General features: G+C 37.4%; 1 protein-coding gene and 1 long non-coding RNA gene across 14 annotated transcripts in view; one reads left to right on the top strand and one right to left on the bottom strand.

The window, feature by feature from the left end:
• The window catches only part of LOC106016054 (uncharacterized), a 270,464-nt gene extending 258,921 nt beyond the window's left edge, over positions 1–11,543 (bottom strand). For all 11 annotated transcript variants that reach the window (XR_003496990.3, XR_011809047.1, XR_011809045.1 and 8 more), the window contains exon 1: positions 10,946–11,543. This is a non-coding gene — a long non-coding RNA (uncharacterized lncRNA). The remainder of the gene's footprint in view (positions 1–10,945) is intronic.
• Positions 11,544–11,577: 34 nt separating this feature from the next.
• On the top strand, positions 11,578–21,653 carry CTSO (cathepsin O). 3 transcript variants are annotated; one of them, XR_003496993.2, is made up of 9 exons: positions 11,578–11,966; positions 12,872–12,977; positions 13,983–14,116; positions 14,649–14,816; positions 16,282–16,403; positions 18,494–18,657; positions 19,101–19,193; positions 19,742–19,864; positions 21,200–21,653. XR_003496993.2 is itself a non-coding variant. In XM_027456602.3 (8 exons), exons 1-8 carry the CDS (start codon positions 11,724–11,726, stop codon positions 19,774–19,776), a joined length of 1,065 nt encoding a protein of 354 aa, XP_027312403.2. In that variant the 5' UTR covers positions 11,578–11,723; the 3' UTR covers positions 19,777–21,653. The 3 variants fall into 3 exon arrangements, 1 of the variants encoding a protein (XP_027312403.2); XR_003496994.2 differs by having other exon boundaries at positions 21,217–21,653; XM_027456602.3 differs by having other exon boundaries at positions 19,742–21,653.
• Positions 21,654–21,668: the final 15 nt, after the last annotated feature.

The raw sequence follows: 21,668 nt of genomic DNA on the forward strand, positions 1-21,668 counted from the left end.
TTTTTAAATCACAAATTAATCATCCTTTTCAATTATTTCTTCCTCTACTCAGTGGGACTGCTTATCTTCAAGATTTTACTCCTGGTAGTAAAATATGACTGCTCAGTGATGTCCACTGAATAGTCAATTCAGAACGACATTTCTGCTAATGGTACAGCTGCTGCCTCTACACTTTCAGCCTTCAAAATGGTTACAAGAATCAAACTGAACTAAGACTAAGTAGTGAAGTCTAAATTTGTGTCGTCTCTGATGACTAATCAGTATTCAAGTGCTAAGCTTGTATTTAAGCCCTATAATGTATTTCTTCCCTATAAACACTGACAAATACTTCAACAGTCAGAAGTTTTATGTTTCAATGATCCAAATGCATTTGTAAGGATACTTCATGTAGCAAGCAACGGAGATATTTTTAGATTTTTGTCATCTTGTTAGATTCTTTTCTTATTCCCCAGAGGTAGTCATTCAGAAACCGCAGGATTAATACAGAAGAAAGTGGTCAGAGGCTACAATCCACTTGGGAACTTTTTAAATGAATTTAAGGAAGGCAAACCAGGCAAGCCAGAGGGGTCTGCAACTCATCAATGACTTATCAAGCTTTCATGTTGCAGTAGTTCTTGCTATTTTAGCTAGGCATTATGTCCAAACTTAGGAGAGAGCTATTTGGGGATTTACAGCAAGCAGACCAGATGCTGGTCTTTTTGTCTTCATATTTTAATTTGCATCAGAGGTTAAAAAAATATCTTCTCTTTCCAAGATGATTGGAAAAATAGGTGATCAAAATACTACAGACTGATGAGATATTCTCTTAATTAGAAAGAAGATTATAGCACGCTGCATACTTGGTTTTTAAGTGAGATGGAATTAAGTCTAACACTTAACCTTGTGGTCTTAAAAAGAGGTCAACATTGATAAAAAGGAAAGTGACAAAATATCAATAGTCATTTTTCTCAGCATCACAATAACACAAAAAAGGTCTCCATTTTTGTCTGCATGTCACCTGGTATCTCCTAAGCACAGCTGCTCACCAGGGACACAGAAGGCTGCCAAGTCTGCAGTCAGCTGGAGGACATAACTGGGAGTCAGTACTGAGGCCATACCCTGACAGGGCAGGCAGAAATCCTGCTCTATGCATTTGGCCATTAATAAAGGATTATTTTTAATGCATAGAAAGGAACAAATTCACCTCACCTCACAGGTTTACTTCCTTTCCTGCAATGCACTGAAGAAAGAGCCAGGCTTTGTGCCCATTTCCCCAGCCATGCTTGCCTGCCTGCACCTGCCCAGCCCGCTACCTCTGGTGCTCACCACCTGCTGCATAACCCAGAGGATGTCTTCAACTGCAGAGAATCACATTCAAAACAGAAGAATGACAAATACTAAATTCCCATGGATAAAGATCAACCAAAGACGCAAAATTAACCCAAGTCTATACAGACTTGGAAACAAGGATCTCTGAATAAAGTTCTCCCACAGCTATGAGACAGAGCAACCTGAAAGAACTGCACACTCGTAGAATTTGCTTTACTGATAAGCATGTTCCTGCTTTGTAGCCCACCGATGACATGGTAAGGAGGAGCTCATAGCTTACCGCCAGGGCACTTGGATTGCAGGTTCCAGCCCAATATACTCTTGTTGATAAAGTAAGAGTCCTCTGGTAATTCAAGCTCAGCACTGAACCCTACCCAGCATGATTTAAGGCAGACTGCCCGTCTAATTAGCGCGGGCAAAGTGGGATCTGGCAAACCTGCTGGGGAAAAGGAGTTCCTGGAAACAATTCTCTACTCATGAAACCGAGGTTAGGGCCTCTCGCTACAGCAGCTAGTTTCCCATTTTAATTGCACACACTTCACCATAACATTTGCTCCAAATTACAATAATTTTTTTTGAGACAAATAAGATCTCAGTTATTTAATAGCCAAGACCAGGCAGCCTGTGCTTTAAATATGAAACAAGTTTCAGGTAATGCATATTCATCCTAATATAAGAACAAAGGTGCATAATAACAAACTCGTAAGCACTCATTATTGCTTATTTCCTCCTGTAATCACCTAAGTGCAGCCTACAAACATCTAACATAAAATTTGGTAGCATTTTATACTCACTTTGCATTCATTTTTGTCTGGAAATAATGTTAATCTAAATATTCTGATTTTCTATCACCAAAATTAAATATCTTGGTTTAAGAAACATCTTCCAAACATATATACTGTTCTTTTCTGAGAAAACTATACAGTAATTTAACTTCCAGATGTCTCAAAATACTTACTACTTCCAATGAGACAAACTGTTAGACCAAACACTGAAAATATAAAAATTGTTGTTCTATGTTCACAGTTAACCAAATAAAGAAGGGTGCCTGGTGTTGGCTGTAACCTGGTAACAAAGTTACTACAACTCCTTTAACTACCCCAAAAAGAAGTTTTGTTCAACTTAAAAGGAAGCACAGGCATCTCAAAATAAAAATGCTGTGCATCCCTACATAGAAACATGTCAACAAGAAGCAGAGCTCTAGTGCAGAGCAGATGGCAGCACGGCATGCACAGCTAGCAGAACTCTTCATCAGACAGGCCAGAGCGTATGCTGATCGCAGACATTAACACCTGTCCATGAATATCATGCCTATTGTCCCCAGAAACAACTACACAAAAGCAAACAAAAAACAATAATTAAGACACTACATTTCACCAGCAACATTATAACCATGTAACTTAACATAGATGTTTTGACAAGACTAATGGGCTCAAAGTAAGCTACAATATAGCCTTCATAGAAGTTTCAGCTTGAACATCCTTTACATACATACTACTTCAGACTATATGTTCCCTTAAGAATTAACTCAAGCTATTGAATTAAAAATGTGGAAAAAAAAATAATGTTTTTCATTTTAACTGAGGGTTAAATGTAGATGTTTAATTAGATGTTAAATTCTTTACATCTATAATAACTACAGATTACTTTCCCTTGAATTCTAGCAGGCTGTGATCTTGTACTCTGAATATCCAGTTATGACAACAAATGCACCCTAGGTACTATGGATATGGCTAGACTATTAATTAAAATGCATGAAGAAAAATACAGAAGAAGTCAATGCCTTTTGTAAAAGCAGAATATTCTGGAATTTGTTTTAAAGGATGATCTTTTCTATTATCTCTGTGCCTACTATGATAGAGAGCTTCAAATTTTAATAAATTCTTCATGTTCCAAGGAAAAGATGAGCTACAAGAAACTTTTCCCCTTTAGAGGGTAGTGTGTAGCACTTGCCATGATCAGGATTTTCAAAAGAAAGTGCCTTTCCAGTTCTCCTTTATGGCCAGCTACGCATGAGAACCTGTAACATATAGAATATGAAAAACTAACTGCATCATTAAGAAAACTAAATCATAACTGCTTTACAAGAAGATAACCTATTAGGTTTCTACTTCCTGGACAAATTAGAACAGAAGTGCAGTATCCTCATGAACCAAAGCCAGACAGACCACAAGCCACAAAAACTTGGCAATATCCATTTAAAACTAGGATTAAGCATTGCTAGCAGAGAAAGGGTGACATAAGCTGTCATTATGTTTTGATTATCCCAAATAAAATAAGTAAGTAATTGAGTAATTAATGGAAATTTGTTTCTTTGTGCAACCATTCCTGACATCATCTCAAATTTTCAGGGCAATGTAATTTAATCATCTGGGAAATTACTTGCACTGCCATGTATGGTCTCACAGAGAAGGCTGCAGTACTGTCTGGTAAGACAAAAGTGAGAAGCTGTAATAGGATTTCTCCCTTCCGCCTGACAGCTACACTTCAGTTCAAGGTCCATAACTAAAATAACTATACAAGGCTCAGCTGTGCTCATCATGGCTTTAATTTTACATCAGGATAATTCCATGCTCACTTAAATGGAAGTCTTCCTACTTTGCACCACCTAGGACCACACAATAATTGTGGAACTGTACTTTTGTTTACAGCCTTAAAGAAGGATCAGCTTAACAGAATAATTAGAATGTTATTTTAACAATTAATATTAAATCCAAGTATGTAAAGTACAAATAATAATCCCAATTTGGTTGACTGACACAATTTACATACATGTATACACAGTTTATTTTCTTTATGACACCCTAGCTTCTAAATATGCTCAAATTCTGATTCATAAAATGATTATATTAATCTCAGTGAAAGGAAAGCTATCTGAACCCTAAACCATTTTGTCTTTCTACATAATAAAAGCATTTTTACCTGTTACTTTGGGTCCAAATTTTTAATCAGTTTAATAACTTCCAAGTCCCCTTTATATCATACATTCCTACTGCACATTTTCTTTCTAAATAGCTAATTCAGTTCTTGCAACTGAATAGGAAACATCCCAAAATAAGGAAGGGATTCCAATCACTCAATCAGAGAAATAAAAGCTGAAGGTCTCTATCTGTCACTTAGTTCACTACTTTGCCCTTCAGCAGCATACAGTAGTGAACTTTCTCCAGCATCCCACTTATAAATATCTAATAGGTACTTTCTCCATTAGTAGCTCCATGTTTTAAATGCATTCAATTTAGCCTAAAATATTTGTGAAGTCTTCAAAATTGATTATGTACTGTCCTATCTGAACATGCACACACACATCCTAACCAAAGCCTGCAGGAAGCTTCACAACCAAAAGGGAGTAGGAAATAAATAAATAAATAAATGATTAGAACACACAGTAAAAGCTTAAAATGAAGAGAAGTAAAACAGATACAAAATGTTAATAGCTCTGCTTTTGCAATGAGACAGTGCATACAAAGGCAAACTATACAGACAGAAATTATAGACAGAAACTATAAAGACAGAAATTGCCTGTGTATGTCTGCACCACCACTCAGAATCAGAGAATTTAAATACCATGACAAGGGCACAGCACCAATATACTACTGGCTGTAGATGCTGACTGAAGACACCGACAACCATTCCAGGTTATATGTTCCCCATAGCAGGAGAAGAGGAAATTAATGGCACAGTCATAATTCTTGCCTCCCCCCTGTTTTCCTCACATAAATCCTCCCATTCAAAACAAGCAGCTGGATGCTACCCTCCTAGCTTAGAGGAGCTGCAAGACTTCAGAAAAGCTCAGCACCTTTAGCAGCCTGTATGGAAATAGGGACAACATGGGGGCAAATTTTGCATAAGCAGCAGTAGAGAAGACAGTACAGTCACTTCTCTTGCATAAAAGCCTATACTTGGAACAAAGACTGAAGGAGAGAAACAAACAAACAAAGAACACACACACCATAAACCTTCCACCACAATTTTACAGACCAGAATAGTATGCCTTATTGCAAGGACGTTATGTCAGACCTTAACAGCATGTGACACACAAACAACAAAATCTGAGGAAGGCTGATGTCAGCCACTGATGCAAAACAGACCCTCTATTTCTGCGCGCAGACTGGTCATGGACACAGACTTCATACCTGCAGTGCAAATTTGACATTGGTTTTGCATTGTTGACCTTCCCACAAAGCGCACTGGAAATCTACAGATACAAAGCACCATACGGATGATTTATAATTTATTTAGTATCATAATCATAGCAGCAATAGTCATAACTGATTCACCTCGATGTGACTGGAAAATCAGTCCTTTTAAGTTCCATTGTAAAACAAAAGGGGAAGGAATCTTATGTGGAACAGAAGGAATATAAGGTAGGGATGGTTAAATAGCATTTTTGAGTTAGTCACCAGTGTAAGTGACCAGATTCCTCAAATATGAATGGGGAAAAAAAAAAAAAAGAATCTATGTAGGGTAAGAAATAACCAGACTGATGAACAGTACTTCTTTCTCTTTCTACTTGAATACAGCAAGTCCTCCTGCTCTCTTGATAAATCCCTCTACCAACAAAGCCACTGATGGATTCATGAAGGGTATATAAATTAGTTAATTGGGGAATTTACAAAAATTGCAAGAGGTGATTCCAAAAAACAGTTACTACTCCTACTCACGAGCACTCTGCCCACCTCCCATAATAAAATGGTTTGTTGAAAGAAATAAAATTGATTTAAGTGAATAAATGTTTATCAATACCTTGTATCCTTGAACCAGGCTGCACCCAGTACTGCACAGATTTCTTCCTGAAATTTGACCATTTATCTCAGTCTCAGAGGATAATTAAATATTAAAGAAGGGAAAAAAAAAAAAAAAGTGAAAAGGAAAATAAGCTTTAGTGCTCTGGATCTGAGACGTTTGCTGTTAATACTTAACAGCAAGGTGTTATACACACAAGAAAGTAGGACTGACAACAAGGATAGAGAAAATAAGAGTTTGAAGTCCCTAACTTAAAAACCATCTCTCACATTCATGACTTTTTACTTGTCTCATCCAGAACAGCTGCTGCTCCTCTTACGACAGTGTAACACCTAACTGCATTTTTCTGCATTTTCAAATATTTGTTCATCATTTGATTTGAATTATTAACTCTACTGCCAGCCTTCTTCATTCATAATTCACCCCTACTGACAAGACTGGATAGAGAGAGAGAAAGAAGGTTAAAAAAAAAAAAAAAAAAAGGTCAGAGACTTACTAGTGGCTTGGACATTCAGCTGAAATACAGAAAAGCCAGGCTTGAGATGCAGGTCCTACAGTTCTTTCATTATTTGCAAAGACAGCTCTAACAGGAAAAAGTTCCTGGTCAACCAAGATATTTCTCATAATCTAGCTATGGCAACTCCTTATACATCTTGGTTATTCTCATAAATCCAACTATTACCATGAATAATTTTCTCCTCTGCTTACAATGTTCAAAGTCTAACCCACAACTTAAAAGAGACTTCTGAACGGTAGCTACAGCAATGCTGCTTATTTACCCTTACTTTGGCTTACATGGGTCCAGATTTCACCCCAAAACTGCAATTTGCACTTTCTTTGTTTACATTTAGTAACTGTTACCAGTGCAACTATATTATTCAACAACACCATAGCAAGGTCTTAAAATATAGCCTTAGACTTATCCTGAAATCGTATTTCCCAACACGCCTTCTTAAGAAAATGTGCTCAGCTCCATCTGCTGCTAGATTTAGATTATTTCTCCTAACAGGCTCAAGGCTGCACAATAGAAAGGGATTTATTTTTCTTCAATTCTTTAAACATCTTATACACATGCAAAAGGCAATAGTCCAAACTATGCAGATAGCTAGGTAGATAACTATCAAAGTGGAAACCATACATCTTCCCCACATATTCATTAACACTTGATTACCACTTCTCATTACTGACCTTAGCAGTGGCACTTCCCATCCTGGAAGACCCATCTTCAACTCAGAAGTAATTTGTTGTACTTTTTCCTTGTTTGCTATGATAATTATAAACACAGAAGCCAAAGCGCACCAAAGCTAAACTGTCTTACAAGATTCAATTAACCGTTTCAAATAGCTATTAAAAGTCACTGGAGGTGAGGGGGAAGCTAGTCTACTAAATATTAATATGTTAATTCTGACCCTGTAATAGTATGAAAATCCACCCACTAATTACATTGCTGGAAGTTATGGATCACTTTAGAGGTGGGTATTTTGCACTAGATGAGAACTATGTTTTGTTAATACAGGAATGTATTCATTTAAAGAAAGTATTTTAAAATTATTAATTTAGAAGTTCCAAAATATATATTCGTTATTGTTTCTTCCTTTAGTATGCATTGTTTGGACTAGTGAAATATTTCTAGCAAACAGCCAGAACAGTAAAGAGATGTGTAAATGCTAGTAAAATATAATATAAGCATTTACACTTATAACATTCAGCATTAGACTTTTTTAAAAAAAGTTTTGCAATATAAATAAAATATACACTTATGTAAAAAAGATTTTAATCACCTGCCTAGGGTGGCTTGTGTAACTAATATAAGACTTTTTTGTGCCACTGAAGGAACAGTAATCAACATAAATAAATCAACAAGGCCTTTAAAAAAACTTTACATGCTATTCCTTTTTCACAGGCCTGATTATATTTTTACGTGTCTGCTTCCTTTTATCTTTATGAAGCAGAAATGGATTCACACTGGAATAATTCAAAATAGAGCAGAAACTGTGTACCTGGAGGCAGAGCTCTCCATGTACTTGTGTTTTGTTCATCTAAGCTCAAGAACAAAGTGCTTTGTACTACCGTAGTTTAGTGGAAAAATTAAATATTCTGAAACACTTTGGCTGTCAGTCGCCCACCTTTAACTGTTTTAACTTCTCCCTGAGCTTGTCATCAGAGAAGACACTGATTTTTCTGGCACACTCTCCTTATGAACAAGATAAATTGAGGCATCTACACTGAGAGGGCAAATTCAGAAACAAAACATTTTTTCCTGCTCATATGTTTTTTTTTTTTTTTCCATTAATCAATCTAGGATAAATCTATTTTCCCAAAATAGGAGGGTTTTTGTTGTTAATGTTTGTTTCTCGTTTTGTTTTTGTTTTTCAAATAACTGCATGGTTTGCAAACACCTTTCCAAAGGTCCTTTGCTGCCCTCATGTGTTTCTCAGGAAAAAAACAACTCAATGTCTCTGCACAGAAAAAGAAAGCTTTTCTGACCTAGACAACAGCTTCTTCTGTTACAAACAATACATGGTCGATGGAAATAAAAACTGAAAAATAACTAAAAGTTTATTGAATTCTAAAAAAGTCAACTGATTTACAAGAATGAAATGATTATATATTAAAAATAAGAAAATATCTTCATTTTAAGGTAATCATACTTTACTCATCCTTTATCGTATTTAACTTCTCTCCTGTTCCATTATACCATCCTATGCAAAATAAAATCATGTGACTGTTACAGTGGTAAACCTTCCTGTATTCTTATGACCACTATATCCAAAGCGATGGTTCACAAATCAAGCTTTCTTTTGACATTCCTTGTGAGCCTCCGCCCTGCACTCCTCCCAAGGGCCTCTCCCAAGATAAAGACCCAGACAAAAGTGTCCATCTGGTACTGCAACCCAACAGACTCCATTAGTAGATGCCCAAACTCAGTTTTGCACTCAGAATTTGGCTACTGAGGTTCAGGCTCTCATTAAAAGGGTTTCACCATGCACTTCCCACATTGCTATCTTTGTCTTATCCAGTTCCTATGCTCATTATGTCAGCACAAATTTATAATAAGTTACTACAATATTTCTTATGCCAGTCCTGGGTTTGCAGTGATAAAACATATCAAGAGCATTCAGTAACAGCTGTTTTGTTAAGATACTCTTTCATACCCTGGATATAAAGCATAAGTAGTGCTCATGCATCAAAGCTTGCAACAGTTCAGCTGAACCTCAACAGCAGCCTGATGGGAGGGGGGAGGCAAAGCTGGATCATGATTAGCTACAGGTTTATTCAGCCCTGGACATGAGCTATGTGGTGGGATCAGATCAGAGTTTTACTTATACTGCCAGGAGGTTCCTGAACTGCCATGATTGTTTTATAATTAATCGATCTGCCAATGTATGTGTTCCTTAAACTGTTTCAACTTCTCAGTAATGGTGGTATGTTAACTTCTCTCTTTACTACAAAAGTACATAGAACTCCAGGCTACAGAGCAGAATAAGGATATTTTTTTTCTTTTTAAATACAAGTGCTCCTTTATCAGCGTGGTAGACTGGAAAGAACTGTTGTCCTCTCACGAATGTAGTGGTTTTTGTTCTCACTTCCCCTGACAGATAATTCTGTTAAAGTAGTCCCATTCCAGGAAAAATAAATAAATAAATAAATAAATAATGCTGTTTAGTTGCTCAATTTAAGCTAGCAAACACAGCATCTAAAGGAGGTGCTATTCAAGCCCTGCACTGATTTTGGTTCACCCATAAAAATCTTAGTTAGGTTGGCAGAACAAGATGGAATAAAGCAAATAAAAATAAACTAAAAATCAAATAGAAAATGTGATCTGAAAACTTTCCCGTTATCCCAATTTTGTCATTCTTAGTCCTGCTTTGGAAAACCACAGTGATATTCACAAAAGCTTTTGAAGTACCTTTCAGTAGTTTGTGATGTCCAAGAAAACACAGCCAACATCAAAATACTTCTACCCTTCTCATCACAAAAACCAGAAAAGTCCATTTTATGAGAGGGGGGAGGACATTAATATTATTATGCAATGTGGAGGACTCCATACTGCTTCTGATAAAAGCTATTTACATTTTAAATTTAAAATTTTCCAGTCACACATGGTGAGGTGCCAGACATCAGTAAAGCACTCATACTGATGAAGTCACACGGCATCTCCTCAAATAGGAGTTAAAATTTTAATGAGGAACACTTTAAAATAATTTTTAAAATAATAATAATGATAAATAGAATCTCAGAAGCCAACAAACCTAGGTATCTCAGGTACTTGAGCCATGACTGACAGGACAGGGAATGGTGCAGCTGCATTGCCTCAGAGACCTCGAGCTGGGCTGTAGGCCCTCCCCAACCAACCCTGCATCCAGCTCCACACGCTAGAGCTGTTAGCTTGAAACTGTTAGCATTTTTGTGTTTTGCTTGCCAAGATTGTATATATCTACCTGTCTAGAAATTAAACATTTAGGCATCTTATGTTTCATACACTATAATTTTTCTTTCAAATTTGTGTTACCAAGTAAAATGCTACATGCTACAAAAAATAGGTATTGGTGCAATGCTCTACAGAGTGCACACTGACACAAAGTTTGGTGTTATACAACATAGTTGTGACAGCAACATTTCCCGCTCTGTAACTTAAACTTTTAGCATTTAGTAAACTCAGAGCTGCACGTTTTGCTGCTGCTACCACAGGACAGGGCGCGTATGTTTTTGTGTTGTTGTAGCAAGATGGCGGGAGAAAAAGTAACTGGAAAATAATACATTATGTTTAAACACAGAACTACTCTATTTACAAACATTAAATATGTAAAGCATTTAGCAATGGAAATAAACAAAATAGAATTTTGTTAATTTACACCAGCATAACAAAAAGCTTTAGATGCCAAACACTAACCTGCTTTCCTAAGTATCAGCACTTGAATAGTCTCTAAAGAAGCAGAGCAGCTGGCATGAGCACATGCAGTTACTTTTTTTCAATGTTTTTCTTCTACTGTAACACATGTACAGGATATCAAAGGCTGCGGAGATTGACTTTGTAATACATTGTAACTCTTCACACCCCAATGAAGCCTTCCCATGCTAAAGGCCACAAACTAAGCTGCCTCAAGGAAGTAGCTACTCCTCCTTCCTAATAAGAGTCCAGTTTGCACGTATCAACTCGTTTTCCTCTCAGGGAAAGTTTTCTACTGATTTTCTACCTCATAGTTAATTGAATGCTCAGCTCCTCTTTTCCCCTAGTTTTTGTCCCTGAAGCCTGCAGCTGTTGTTTCACACGCCGGCACAGCCTGCCTGCTGCACGGCACGGCTCTCGTACAGCCTCTCACACTCATCTCACACCCCCAAAACACGAGTTTTTTTCCAGGAGCTGGAAAACCCCTGGTGTAAAGGACCCGAGCCAGTACCCCCGAAAGCAGCGCCAGCCCAGGACCACCTCAAGCAGCACGCCCTGCCCCTTGGGGGGCGGCGGCCATTTTATGCTCCGCCCTCTCTGTCCCCCCTCTCGGTGGCTGCAACCGTGGGCTCGTAGGGTCCCGCTGCGGGATGAAGCGGGGGCTGCGTTTCGGTAGAGGCTTAAAAAACAAAAGTCTTCAGACCCCCGTCTCCCCAGATAAACAGCCCGACTGCAAGCCCTGCGGCGAGCAGGGGGCGTCCCCCCGCGGCCCCACCCCGCCATGACATGGCGGCCGGGGGCGGGGCGGCGGCGGGGAAGCCGGCAGAGAGTGGGGTGCCGCTGGGGTCTCTCGGCGATGGGGCTGCCGGCGATGGGGCTCTTGTGCTCCCTGCTATGGCTGGCTACTGCCGCTGCCCAGCTGCCCGTTAGCACCTGGCGTGGGGAGGAGGGCAGCGGCGGGCCGGGACATCCTCGGTGGGATGGAGGCGGCCGGGAGAGGGAAACGGTGGCGGCCGCCCTGCGGGTAGGTGCCCTGCACGCCCCTACCCTCGCGATCTGCGCTAGGCAGGAGGAGGAGGAGGAGGAAGAGGAAGGAGCAGTTGTTGCTGTTCTTCCTTCCCCGTTTCGGACGCGAGGTGTCAGCCTCCCCCCGGGTGCCCCCTTGCCCTGGTGCTGGGGTGCCCGCTCTGGCCGGGCAGGGAGGCTGAGGGCCAGGCTGCTGCCAGCCCCCGGGGGGTCGGTGGCTGCTCGTGGTGGTGGGACTGAAGGTGCGATCCTGCCCCCCTTGTGCCATAAACCAGCATGGGCCGAGCGGTGCCTTCTGCTGAAGGGTGCGTGATGAAGTCTGGATTGCATACCCAGAGGAGAAGGTGTCTTAACACCTTTTTCATGCTTCATATTGAGCTTTGTCAGAAGAAGTTGCAGGGGGGTCAGATCGCCTTGCTCTCATATTTCAGAAACTTGTTTTTCAAAGATCTAGGTTTCCTGATAAGTTTGGGTTTCTGAAAGTCTTTTGGCCCTTGTACAGCCCTTTTGTTTTGTACAAACATAAGGCAGGATTAAATCTAATCTAAAGAAAGACAAGATGTTTTTACATATCTCTGAACCACAAGGTTAGCTGAGCTGTCAAAGAAGGGCATCAGATGGGTTTGACACAATTTGTTCTCAGCTTATTTGTTTGGCTTGCCTTGAATCACTTTCCTTCCTTCTCTATGCTTTTAAAAATGTTTCTTGGTATCTTTCTTGGAGTTGAAATTAGTCATGGCTTTGGGTTGATAGGAATACAGGATGAAGCTGGGTTGAATCTGAGGTGAACAGCTGTCTTGTTATCCAAGTTCATGTTTACTGTTTGTAACCTTTTCCTGCTCTTACAATTTTGTCACTAATGGTAACTTAATAATATCCACAATACCTTTGTTTTTTCTTTAGGAAAGCGCTAAAAGAGTTAGATTTCTGAATTCGTCATCAAATGATAACACATCTGCATTCTATGGAATAAACCAGTTTTCTCACCTATTTCCTGAAGAGTTCAAAGGTACAGTTTTTGGCTGCTGCTAATATCTTTCCTATTGTTTTTTTTCTTACTCTTTTCCAGAACCTTGTATTTTTCACATTTACAGATTCTTCCAGTGCTGATAATCAGCTAGTTTACAATGTCTGGTACCAAACTGTAAGTACTTCTGAAGGATACAACAATCCTCTTCATGTTTCTCTGGTCTTGCAAGATTGAATAGCTTAGAGCCTGACTTTGATTTAGCATGCAGACTTTTTCTTCTTTCTTGCTTCTCACAGGGCCTTAAGACCATTTTCAGTTACAACAGTTGTAAAAGCGAAAAATAGTCAATGTTCTTCAGTAGTCTTAAGTTCCTTTTCCCAATCCTAAGACAAAATGGGCTACGATCCAAACAGTGCTCATCAGTCAAAGGCTGTGCAATTATAGCTATGATTATTGGGAACAATATGGCCAGCTTCTTTTTTTTCTTTTTTACTGAGATTTCTCTGTTACCTAACCTGATTTTTCACTCTACAGTTCAAGTCTGCTGTTAGATACCATACTATTCATTGCAGTGATTTCAAACCTTGTTTTGATTTTAGATAACTAAAGAGCTTTTTTCTTGAGTGAAAAACTTACAACTTGAGTGTGTTTCAAAATCTTTATTTTTTCATCTATTTTGTTCCTTTTTTTCTTACTAAAATAATGTAATATTTTCAGTAAGTTACATATTGTGAACATTCCAATAAAACTTATTTATTATTGATTAGCTTCAGTAAGTCTTCATACTCCGTACTCATGTTCTCACATGGAATATTTCTGTTCTTTCTAGAAATGTAGGCATACTCAAATTTGTTCTGGAGTATGATCAGTATTTTAAGACATTTAATTTCTCTGTGGATTTGAGAATGAGATATAATTTCACAATTGTAATTACAGATAAAGTTTACCTTTATGGCTTCTAAAAAAAAAGTTGTTTTTGTGTTTCTTTCTTTTTTTTTTTTTTTTGTGTTACAAGATTTATAAATGTTTGTATTCTGTGTTTAGCTATTTACTTAAGAAGCATACCTCACAAACTTCCCAGATACATAAAAGTGCCAAAGGGAAAGGAAAAACCTTTGCCAAAGAAATTTGACTGGAGGGACAAGAAGGTCATTGCAGAAGTGAGAAATCAGCAAACAGTAAGTCCTGGTGTTTTGCTTTCCTGATTCTCAAGTACTGCTCAGAGACAGTTCCAGCAAGTACATTGCAGAGCACAATGAAGGAAAGGAAAGGATCAGCACTGCCTCAAGGCTCTTGGAGCGCTGACACAAGTATGGCTAGTTGAACATATACAGAGTAACGTGCAGAGTGGGATTAGACAGTCTCTAACTAAGAAAATACATATCTCACAGTAAAAAGCATCTTCAGACCTATTTTAAAGGGCTGTTTTTTATCATAGCAAAAACGAGTCAGGAATCCTTAAAATAAGATCCTGATAATGCATTTCTAGCTTTCACAGTGTACTACAGGAGGGAGAAAAAAAAAAAAAAAATTTAAGGCACTAAGAAAGAAACTTAACAAGACTTCAAAAATATTGATTTAAGATGATGATGATTTAAAATGAAGAGCCTTGGGAAACGCTTTGAACTATTTTTTTCTCTCCATATCAGACTTCAAAAACAAAGCTGACTTTTTAATTTTTTTCTCCTATTTCCCTTCTCTTTGTACCAGTGTGGAGGCTGCTGGGCCTTCAGTGTTGTGGGTGGTATAGAGTCTGCCTATGCAATTAAAAGAAATAACCTGGAAGAACTCAGTGTGCAGCAGGTTATTGATTGTTCATACAATAACTATGGTTGCAGCGGGGGATCCACTATAAGTGCTCTGAGCTGGCTGAATCAGGTTTGAAACTTTTCATAAATTATGAACCCTTCCTAAATTTTCATATTGGCTTTTTTTTTTCTTTTACTGGGGAAAAATGATGGGGAAGAGTCAGTGTATGCTTTACACACACACCTGCATATATAAAATACATATACTTTCATATAAAAATTGGATGAGCTACGTGTACGTATAGTTTTATATGCATATATGTATGCATGTATTTATATGTATACATCTATGTATTTAGTCTAGAATTAAGCATTGCTTCATACAGAATTGAAATGATTTGAATTTCAGCATCTATATATGTTGCTTGTGAATATAATAATTCAGCTTATAGGTCTGAGAACAATGTTACTTGAAAGGTGCAGTACTGCTACTGAAATCAATGGAAAGAACAGACATACAGTACCAATGTAGAAGGAGCCATTGATCCAAGTGTCATTATGTGGATTTGAGTTTCTGGTTTGGGCACCAACATCTGGGGAAAAGGAGGGATAGAGATTTTCAGTTTTCAAGTTTCTATCGTTATGTTACAAACACTGTAAAATCATACAGAAGTTTGGGGATCTCAAAATAAAATCAACCTTGTTTATCTTTGTATCACTTGCAACCTGAAACAATCAAAATGCAGGCATAATTTCGAAAAAGAATTCTACTTTAGTGATAGCTGGTACATTCCATTCTAAAAATGCAAAGCGTGTGTTTATAATACATGTAAGTGGAAACATTTTAATATATTTTGAAATAAAACGTACTCTCTAGGAAGTCAGTTTGAGTTGCAAAAATATAAAAAGAATCCATCAGTTTTTATTTTTATTTTTTTAAAAAGGCTGATTATTCTTTTTAAGGAACTCTATAATTCTACCCATAAAGATTCATATAATCCCTACTAGTAGTAGTCTAGATAACTTGTTTATGTTTGCATTTCAAGAAAGATAGAGGATATTCATCTGGATTCCTCCAAAGCAAAACTCCCTCTTGACTGACAGCAGAGGGCCTACAAGTGAATTAGACTGGAGAAGACACTATCTCAAAATACTGTATTGCAGAAGACAAGTACAAAAGGTTGATACAATAGCTTTGCAGCTGGACTTTGAACCATGGCAGCCATAATGCAGTTATATAGTGGCATAAATATTTGAAGTCAATAGCAGAATTGGACTTCATTTAAGATTTTTTGTATAACTGTATATGGGATATTTGTGGTTCTTGAACTGTTCTAAAGAAAGGAAAATTTTATGTGTGAATGTCATTTGGAGAGAATGAAGGAACATCCAAATCCCTTCTCGAACTCTCTCTGCAAACAGAGAAACTATAGATAATAAATACCTTATCTCCCAACATCATATTCTTATTTCTAATGTCACTAAGAACATACTGTATTTTGAGTCAGTTCTGTGGCTGGTTTCAATGCCTGGTGTGATCTGCATAGAGCTAAAGTCAAGACACATTGAATTCTCATTCATTTCTCTTATTGCAGACAAAAGTAAAACTCGTGAGAGATTCAGAATACACTTTTAAAGCTCAGACAGGACTGTGCCATTATTTTGGTCAGTCAGATTTTGGAGTTTCAATAACAGGATTTGCTGCATACGATTTCAGGTAACTACTATCAATTTTTTTTATTTGCTAGTTTCTGTATTGGGATAATTTGGTTTTGATTAATGTGGTACTGTGCAAGTTGTTACTACCACTGGATTTTTTAGATGAGATTAAAACAGAGGTACTAATCTCTTTGAAATAAACTATCTACAGTCATAAATATTCTTCTCCAAGGAACTGTAACCTTAGAATCCAGGCCATTGTTAGCTTTAAGATGTTTATATTCTTTCTTATTAAAGTTTTTGAAATTTCAGCTAATGATTGTGAAAACATGGAAAAACTGCTTGAACCCCGTTGCATAAAAGCATCTAAATCATAAAAACATAGAATCATTTAGGTGGGAAAAGACCTTCAAGATTGTCAAGTGCAGCCATCCACCTAACACTACATGTCCACAGCTAAACCAGTGCCGCACACACATACCTCTTAAACAGCTCCAGGGATGGCATAAGCAATTTTTCCTCATCCCCTATGTTTTCTCCGCTAGAATTTCCACATTTGAGGTAGTTTGCCTCTTATTGTTCATTCAGGTTCAGTAATTGTATATCATCTCTATTTAGATTGTCTCTATTCAGATGATGGTGATTTTGCCCAGGGGCAGGAGATGCCTTTGTGCATTTTTACACCTACATAAAAGGGACTTTGATTCTTTCTTAAAATAGTGAGAATAGTAGTTTTGTTTTAATTATTACCAGTATTGTACTTTCATATGTATAAGCAGACCTTCAGAACTGTCATTTCTTTTGAAGGCAGGGGAATGTCAGACTTGCATCATGAAGTGAACAAAGCTTAATAAAAACTCCTGTATTCTTAAGGAAAATGCACCCCAAGGATATCTCTAAATGGAGAATTTTGTGCCAAAATAATTGCATGCCAAAATAACAAAATTAAAAGTTTTGACTTTGTAGTCAGTGGGAGGAGATGAGGCCTGCTTTTCTGTGAAGGCACTCGTATTTGTTGTTGGAGTCTTAACGATAGGAGTACTTATTCAGAGACTCTAAAGAGTTAATGTTTAAACCTTTCCCCTTAATACTGAGGTATGCGCGAGGCTTGTTTCAGGATCTAGATAAGGGCTTAGCAATAAACATGAGTTATTTTCTTAAAAGTATCTTTCTTTGGATGTGGTGAGTACTACAGCAACTAATAATTTGTAGCCACTAATTATGTTCAAGTTAGAAAGCTTAAGTGAGTGTCTTTAAATTAGGTCTTTTAAATTGTCTGTCTTTAAATTGGAACCATGAGTCAGTAACAGTATATCCTATGACTTTAATCGGAATTTGTTGAAAAACTTAGGAAGTATTCAGTTAGTTGAGTATTTATCTGCTTACATACCCACATCCTCCTCCAGTCTGTGACTTAGCAAACAGTATTGTCAACTGAATTCTGTAAACGCAACTCATAGCTTTTTAGCCTTTTGTACTGAGAAACATTTTTAATTTTTATCAGTACAATACAGCTGCGTACTGAACAAGAAAAAAAATATGTAATTTTAATCAGGAAGCCAATTACTGCCACATATAAGGAACTAAAACCAATTATAACTTTGCCACTCTGTGTATGCCAAACTTAGTTATTACAGATACCATGCAATGATAAATATTTCCTCCTATAATACATTACATAAGCAGATGCTAATGGCAAATATTTGTTACTGGCAATGTCCTGTGTTTTGATGTGTTTGAGATACAACATACATAACAATGCACTAAAATATGTAAAACGTACTTCTGTATGTTTAAAAATTAATGGGCAATAACAATGTTGACTAATGGTTTGTCCAAAGCAGATTTTTAATTGAGAGGAACAGTGCATAAAAGGTATGTGGTGTTTAGTGTTGCCCATCAATTTGACCCAGACTTTTTAAATAGCATCGTGTCTTTTGATCAGCACCTTTTCCATAGTGTGTGCCCTACTTTTATGTTACTGCGTTGTAAATAAAATTCATGTTTATTGATGTATGTTATGTAGTGTGTAGCACTCACAGGGAAAAGTAATTATTTGATTATTAGATCATACGTAAGTCGATTACTACCTCTCAAATTGCATTATTATGCTAACTTTAACTGCATTATCACTCACTTCTTTCACAGTGGCCAGGAAGAGGAAATGATGAGGATGCTTGTTAACTGGGGTCCTCTGGCAGTAACAGTTGATGCAGTTAGCTGGCAGGATTATCTTGGTGGGATCATACAGTATCACTGCTCCAGTGGGAGAGCAAATCATGCTGTACTTATCACGGGTTTTGACAGAACAGGTATGTTTCCATCAACTGAGTTTCTAGGTTTTTGCATTCTCTTACTTGGCCTCCTGTAGGGCAAGTGATTACAATCCATAATGCTTCAACTGGTTGCGCTTTTGAGAACTGTTTGATTTGGTGTCACCTCAGTTCTGGAAGTGAGGTCTGATCCCAGGAAAAAGGCTGTTCTTTTCCTTTGGTTCTGTGGGACTTCATGTCCTTGTAAAGTCAAGAACACGGGTATCTGTGTCTTTATCCTAGCAGAGGATATATCCAGTCTATTAAACACTGGTGTATTAGCTCTGTCTTCTCTGTGAACAACAGTAGGTTTGTCTGTACTATGTCATCTAATCAGCATCCTATGAGACACGAAAATGCTAATCAAAGAGTGTTAGACTATTATTTTTTCTATGCTTCCCAAATCTCATGTTGTCTCTTGTTTATGAAAATGTCTTTTCCAGGTAGCATCCCTTACTGGATTGTACAGAACTCCTGGGGACGTACCTGGGGAATAGATGGTTATGTTCGTGTGAAGATAGGCAGCAATGTCTGTGGTAAGTCTGATGGAAAACAATGCAATTGGTAAAGGCTATATTCCGGGTTATATGTAAGTAAAGTGATATAAGGGGATCCTCACAGAGGAAATACAAATCATTGCTATGTTTTAAGAGAGGGTAGATGAGTTCAGGTAGAAAAATAGTGTTTGCTAGTTCAACCAAACCATATAACATAATGTCCATTACTAATGCGTATGATTGAAGGGGAAGAGGATATCAACGTTTAGATTGATTTTCACCACACAAATATCATTAATGCTGAATCCTCAAAAAAGAATAAAGTTTTGAACGTGAAAGCAGAGAAGGGAGGAGGGTAGAGCTCAACTGTAAATAGTATCAGGCAATGAAGAAATAAGAGTTGCAGCGGTTTTTGTTGTTTGTTTTTTTTTTTTTCCTGCCCCCCACCCCAACAATTTACCTATTGTCCATATTGTCAACATATGGAAGAGAGAGGATGTAACATGAATATCAATTCTGATAACTTATTTCTGGTAGGTCTCTATTTCTCAAACTCATTTTTTCTTTTGTTTTTCATTCACTTGCAGGTATAGCAGATACAGTTTCATCAGTATTTGTTTGACACTGGCCAAAGACAGTGATCTTTATTTGCATAATCATTTGACATAAACTGTATGTGAAGATTTTACTCCAAGGCAACCTTTTCTAAAGTAAGAAACAACTTTATGAGCAGGTCCTGATTTTAAGTGTTACAGGAATGGGGTAGCAGGAGTTTTTAGAAATGTTTTTATTTGGAATGTGTATTGTGTATCAAATCTTTCATGGAATAAGAAGGCTTAAAATCAACCACAGAGTGTGCAGAAGGAAGTTAAAAAGATGGATTGGAACTGTGAGTGTGAAACCCTATCAAGGTGCTCAATACTGAAGAATACACTCCATAAAAATCTTGCTAGGAAAAAATGGATGACAAATAAGGAAGTTGAATCAACAGTGTGATGGAGTATAATCCATGAACATAGAACATGAGATTATGTCTGGTTTTATTGGGTGGGGAAAGGGGAGGTTGGAAGAAAACATTCTCTCTGTTATGCTTTGATACCCAGATACTCAGACATTTTGTCTTCCTCCTTTTTGTGAAATTCTACATTGTCTCTAAAGCTAGAAGAAAAGAGGAGGGGAATGGGTAGTCAGAGTTGTTTCCTGAGCACCCAGGGTCAGTGTAGTGCTGCAGTCCTTCCATTTCAGTCTGGCACCTTTCTTGTGTAGATATAAATTCAGAGCTCTTTGGAGTAGGGGGTGTTTTAGAAGTGCCTGGAATATCACAGTCTTCTGAATTAATTTGTTAGATGGATAGAAAAGCAAGCAGAAATTATATTTAAATAAACACAAGACACCTCTGGTGGCTTAATCCTGTGCCTTGACAGGACATAAGTGTTTGCAAATCAACTATTCTGTCTTTTAATTGCTGTGTCAGTTCCACAAGTCTCTTCACTACATCATGACTAACAGTAGAACCAGTGGCAAAGCAGAAATGCAATAAAAATTGTCTATTATAGAAAAAATGATGGCAGTAGAGTGTTGATATATATTCTACCTTTAAAAAGACAGCAATTAATATACCTCCAAATAAGGTAGATGTTGAATTTTCCTACAAAATTATTGAACTTTATTGAACTCACAGGAGACTTGCTGGGAACCAAAGAGTGGTCCTAGATTTGCTAACCTGTATAACTGCAGTTGGAGACAAACGTAACTAGAATTGAAAACTGAACATGCACTTTTAAAGTGTTCTGTCATCAGGAATTCTTTACCTGTATCACTAATGAAGTGCTATTAGGAAAAGTATTGAAGCAATTCTGTAATTTTTGCACTCATTGTACCATATTAAATAGGTCTCTGTAGTACAATCCTTTTGTAACGGATGCCATGAATGTTCATAATTGTCTGTGTAAATAATGTCTTTTTAGTCATTCTACTTTGAAGGATTTCTACTATTTTCAATTAAAAAAAAAGAAAAGACTAAGTACTATGTTTCACTACTTCAGGTTCTGCTTCTTACCAGGTTTTGCTGGCTGAAAACTTCACATTAACCAAAAGGAGAAGTCTTCTGTAGTATTGCCTTAGCAGATTACAAACAACAAATAGCACGTTTCCCAAACTGGAAAAAAACAGCTAAAGTTCTAAATTGACATAAATAAGAGTAATGTTGTTATAGTAGTATCAAACATAGAAGTTTCATCTGTGCTTTTGAAGCTGTACAACCAGGCCTAAGTACCTAAAAAGCATTGTTATACAGAACAACTCAACAGAAATTAAGGCCTGCAGTGTATGCATATTTCCAAGGAAAGCATTTATACAGATGGGAGTCCACTAGTGAGATGACGACCCAGCTCTACATGTATCAATACCCTTATGGCCAAAGTCACCTCATTTTTATATATCAATTTTATTCTTATTTCAATGATATTTTGAATAAAATCACTTAAAATTTCTGCCATACTGTTGTTTGAACAC

Source organism: Anas platyrhynchos, chromosome 4, assembly GCF_047663525.1.
Source record: "Anas platyrhynchos isolate ZD024472 breed Pekin duck chromosome 4, IASCAAS_PekinDuck_T2T, whole genome shotgun sequence".
Taxonomy (NCBI): domain Eukaryota; kingdom Metazoa; phylum Chordata; class Aves; order Anseriformes; family Anatidae; genus Anas; species Anas platyrhynchos.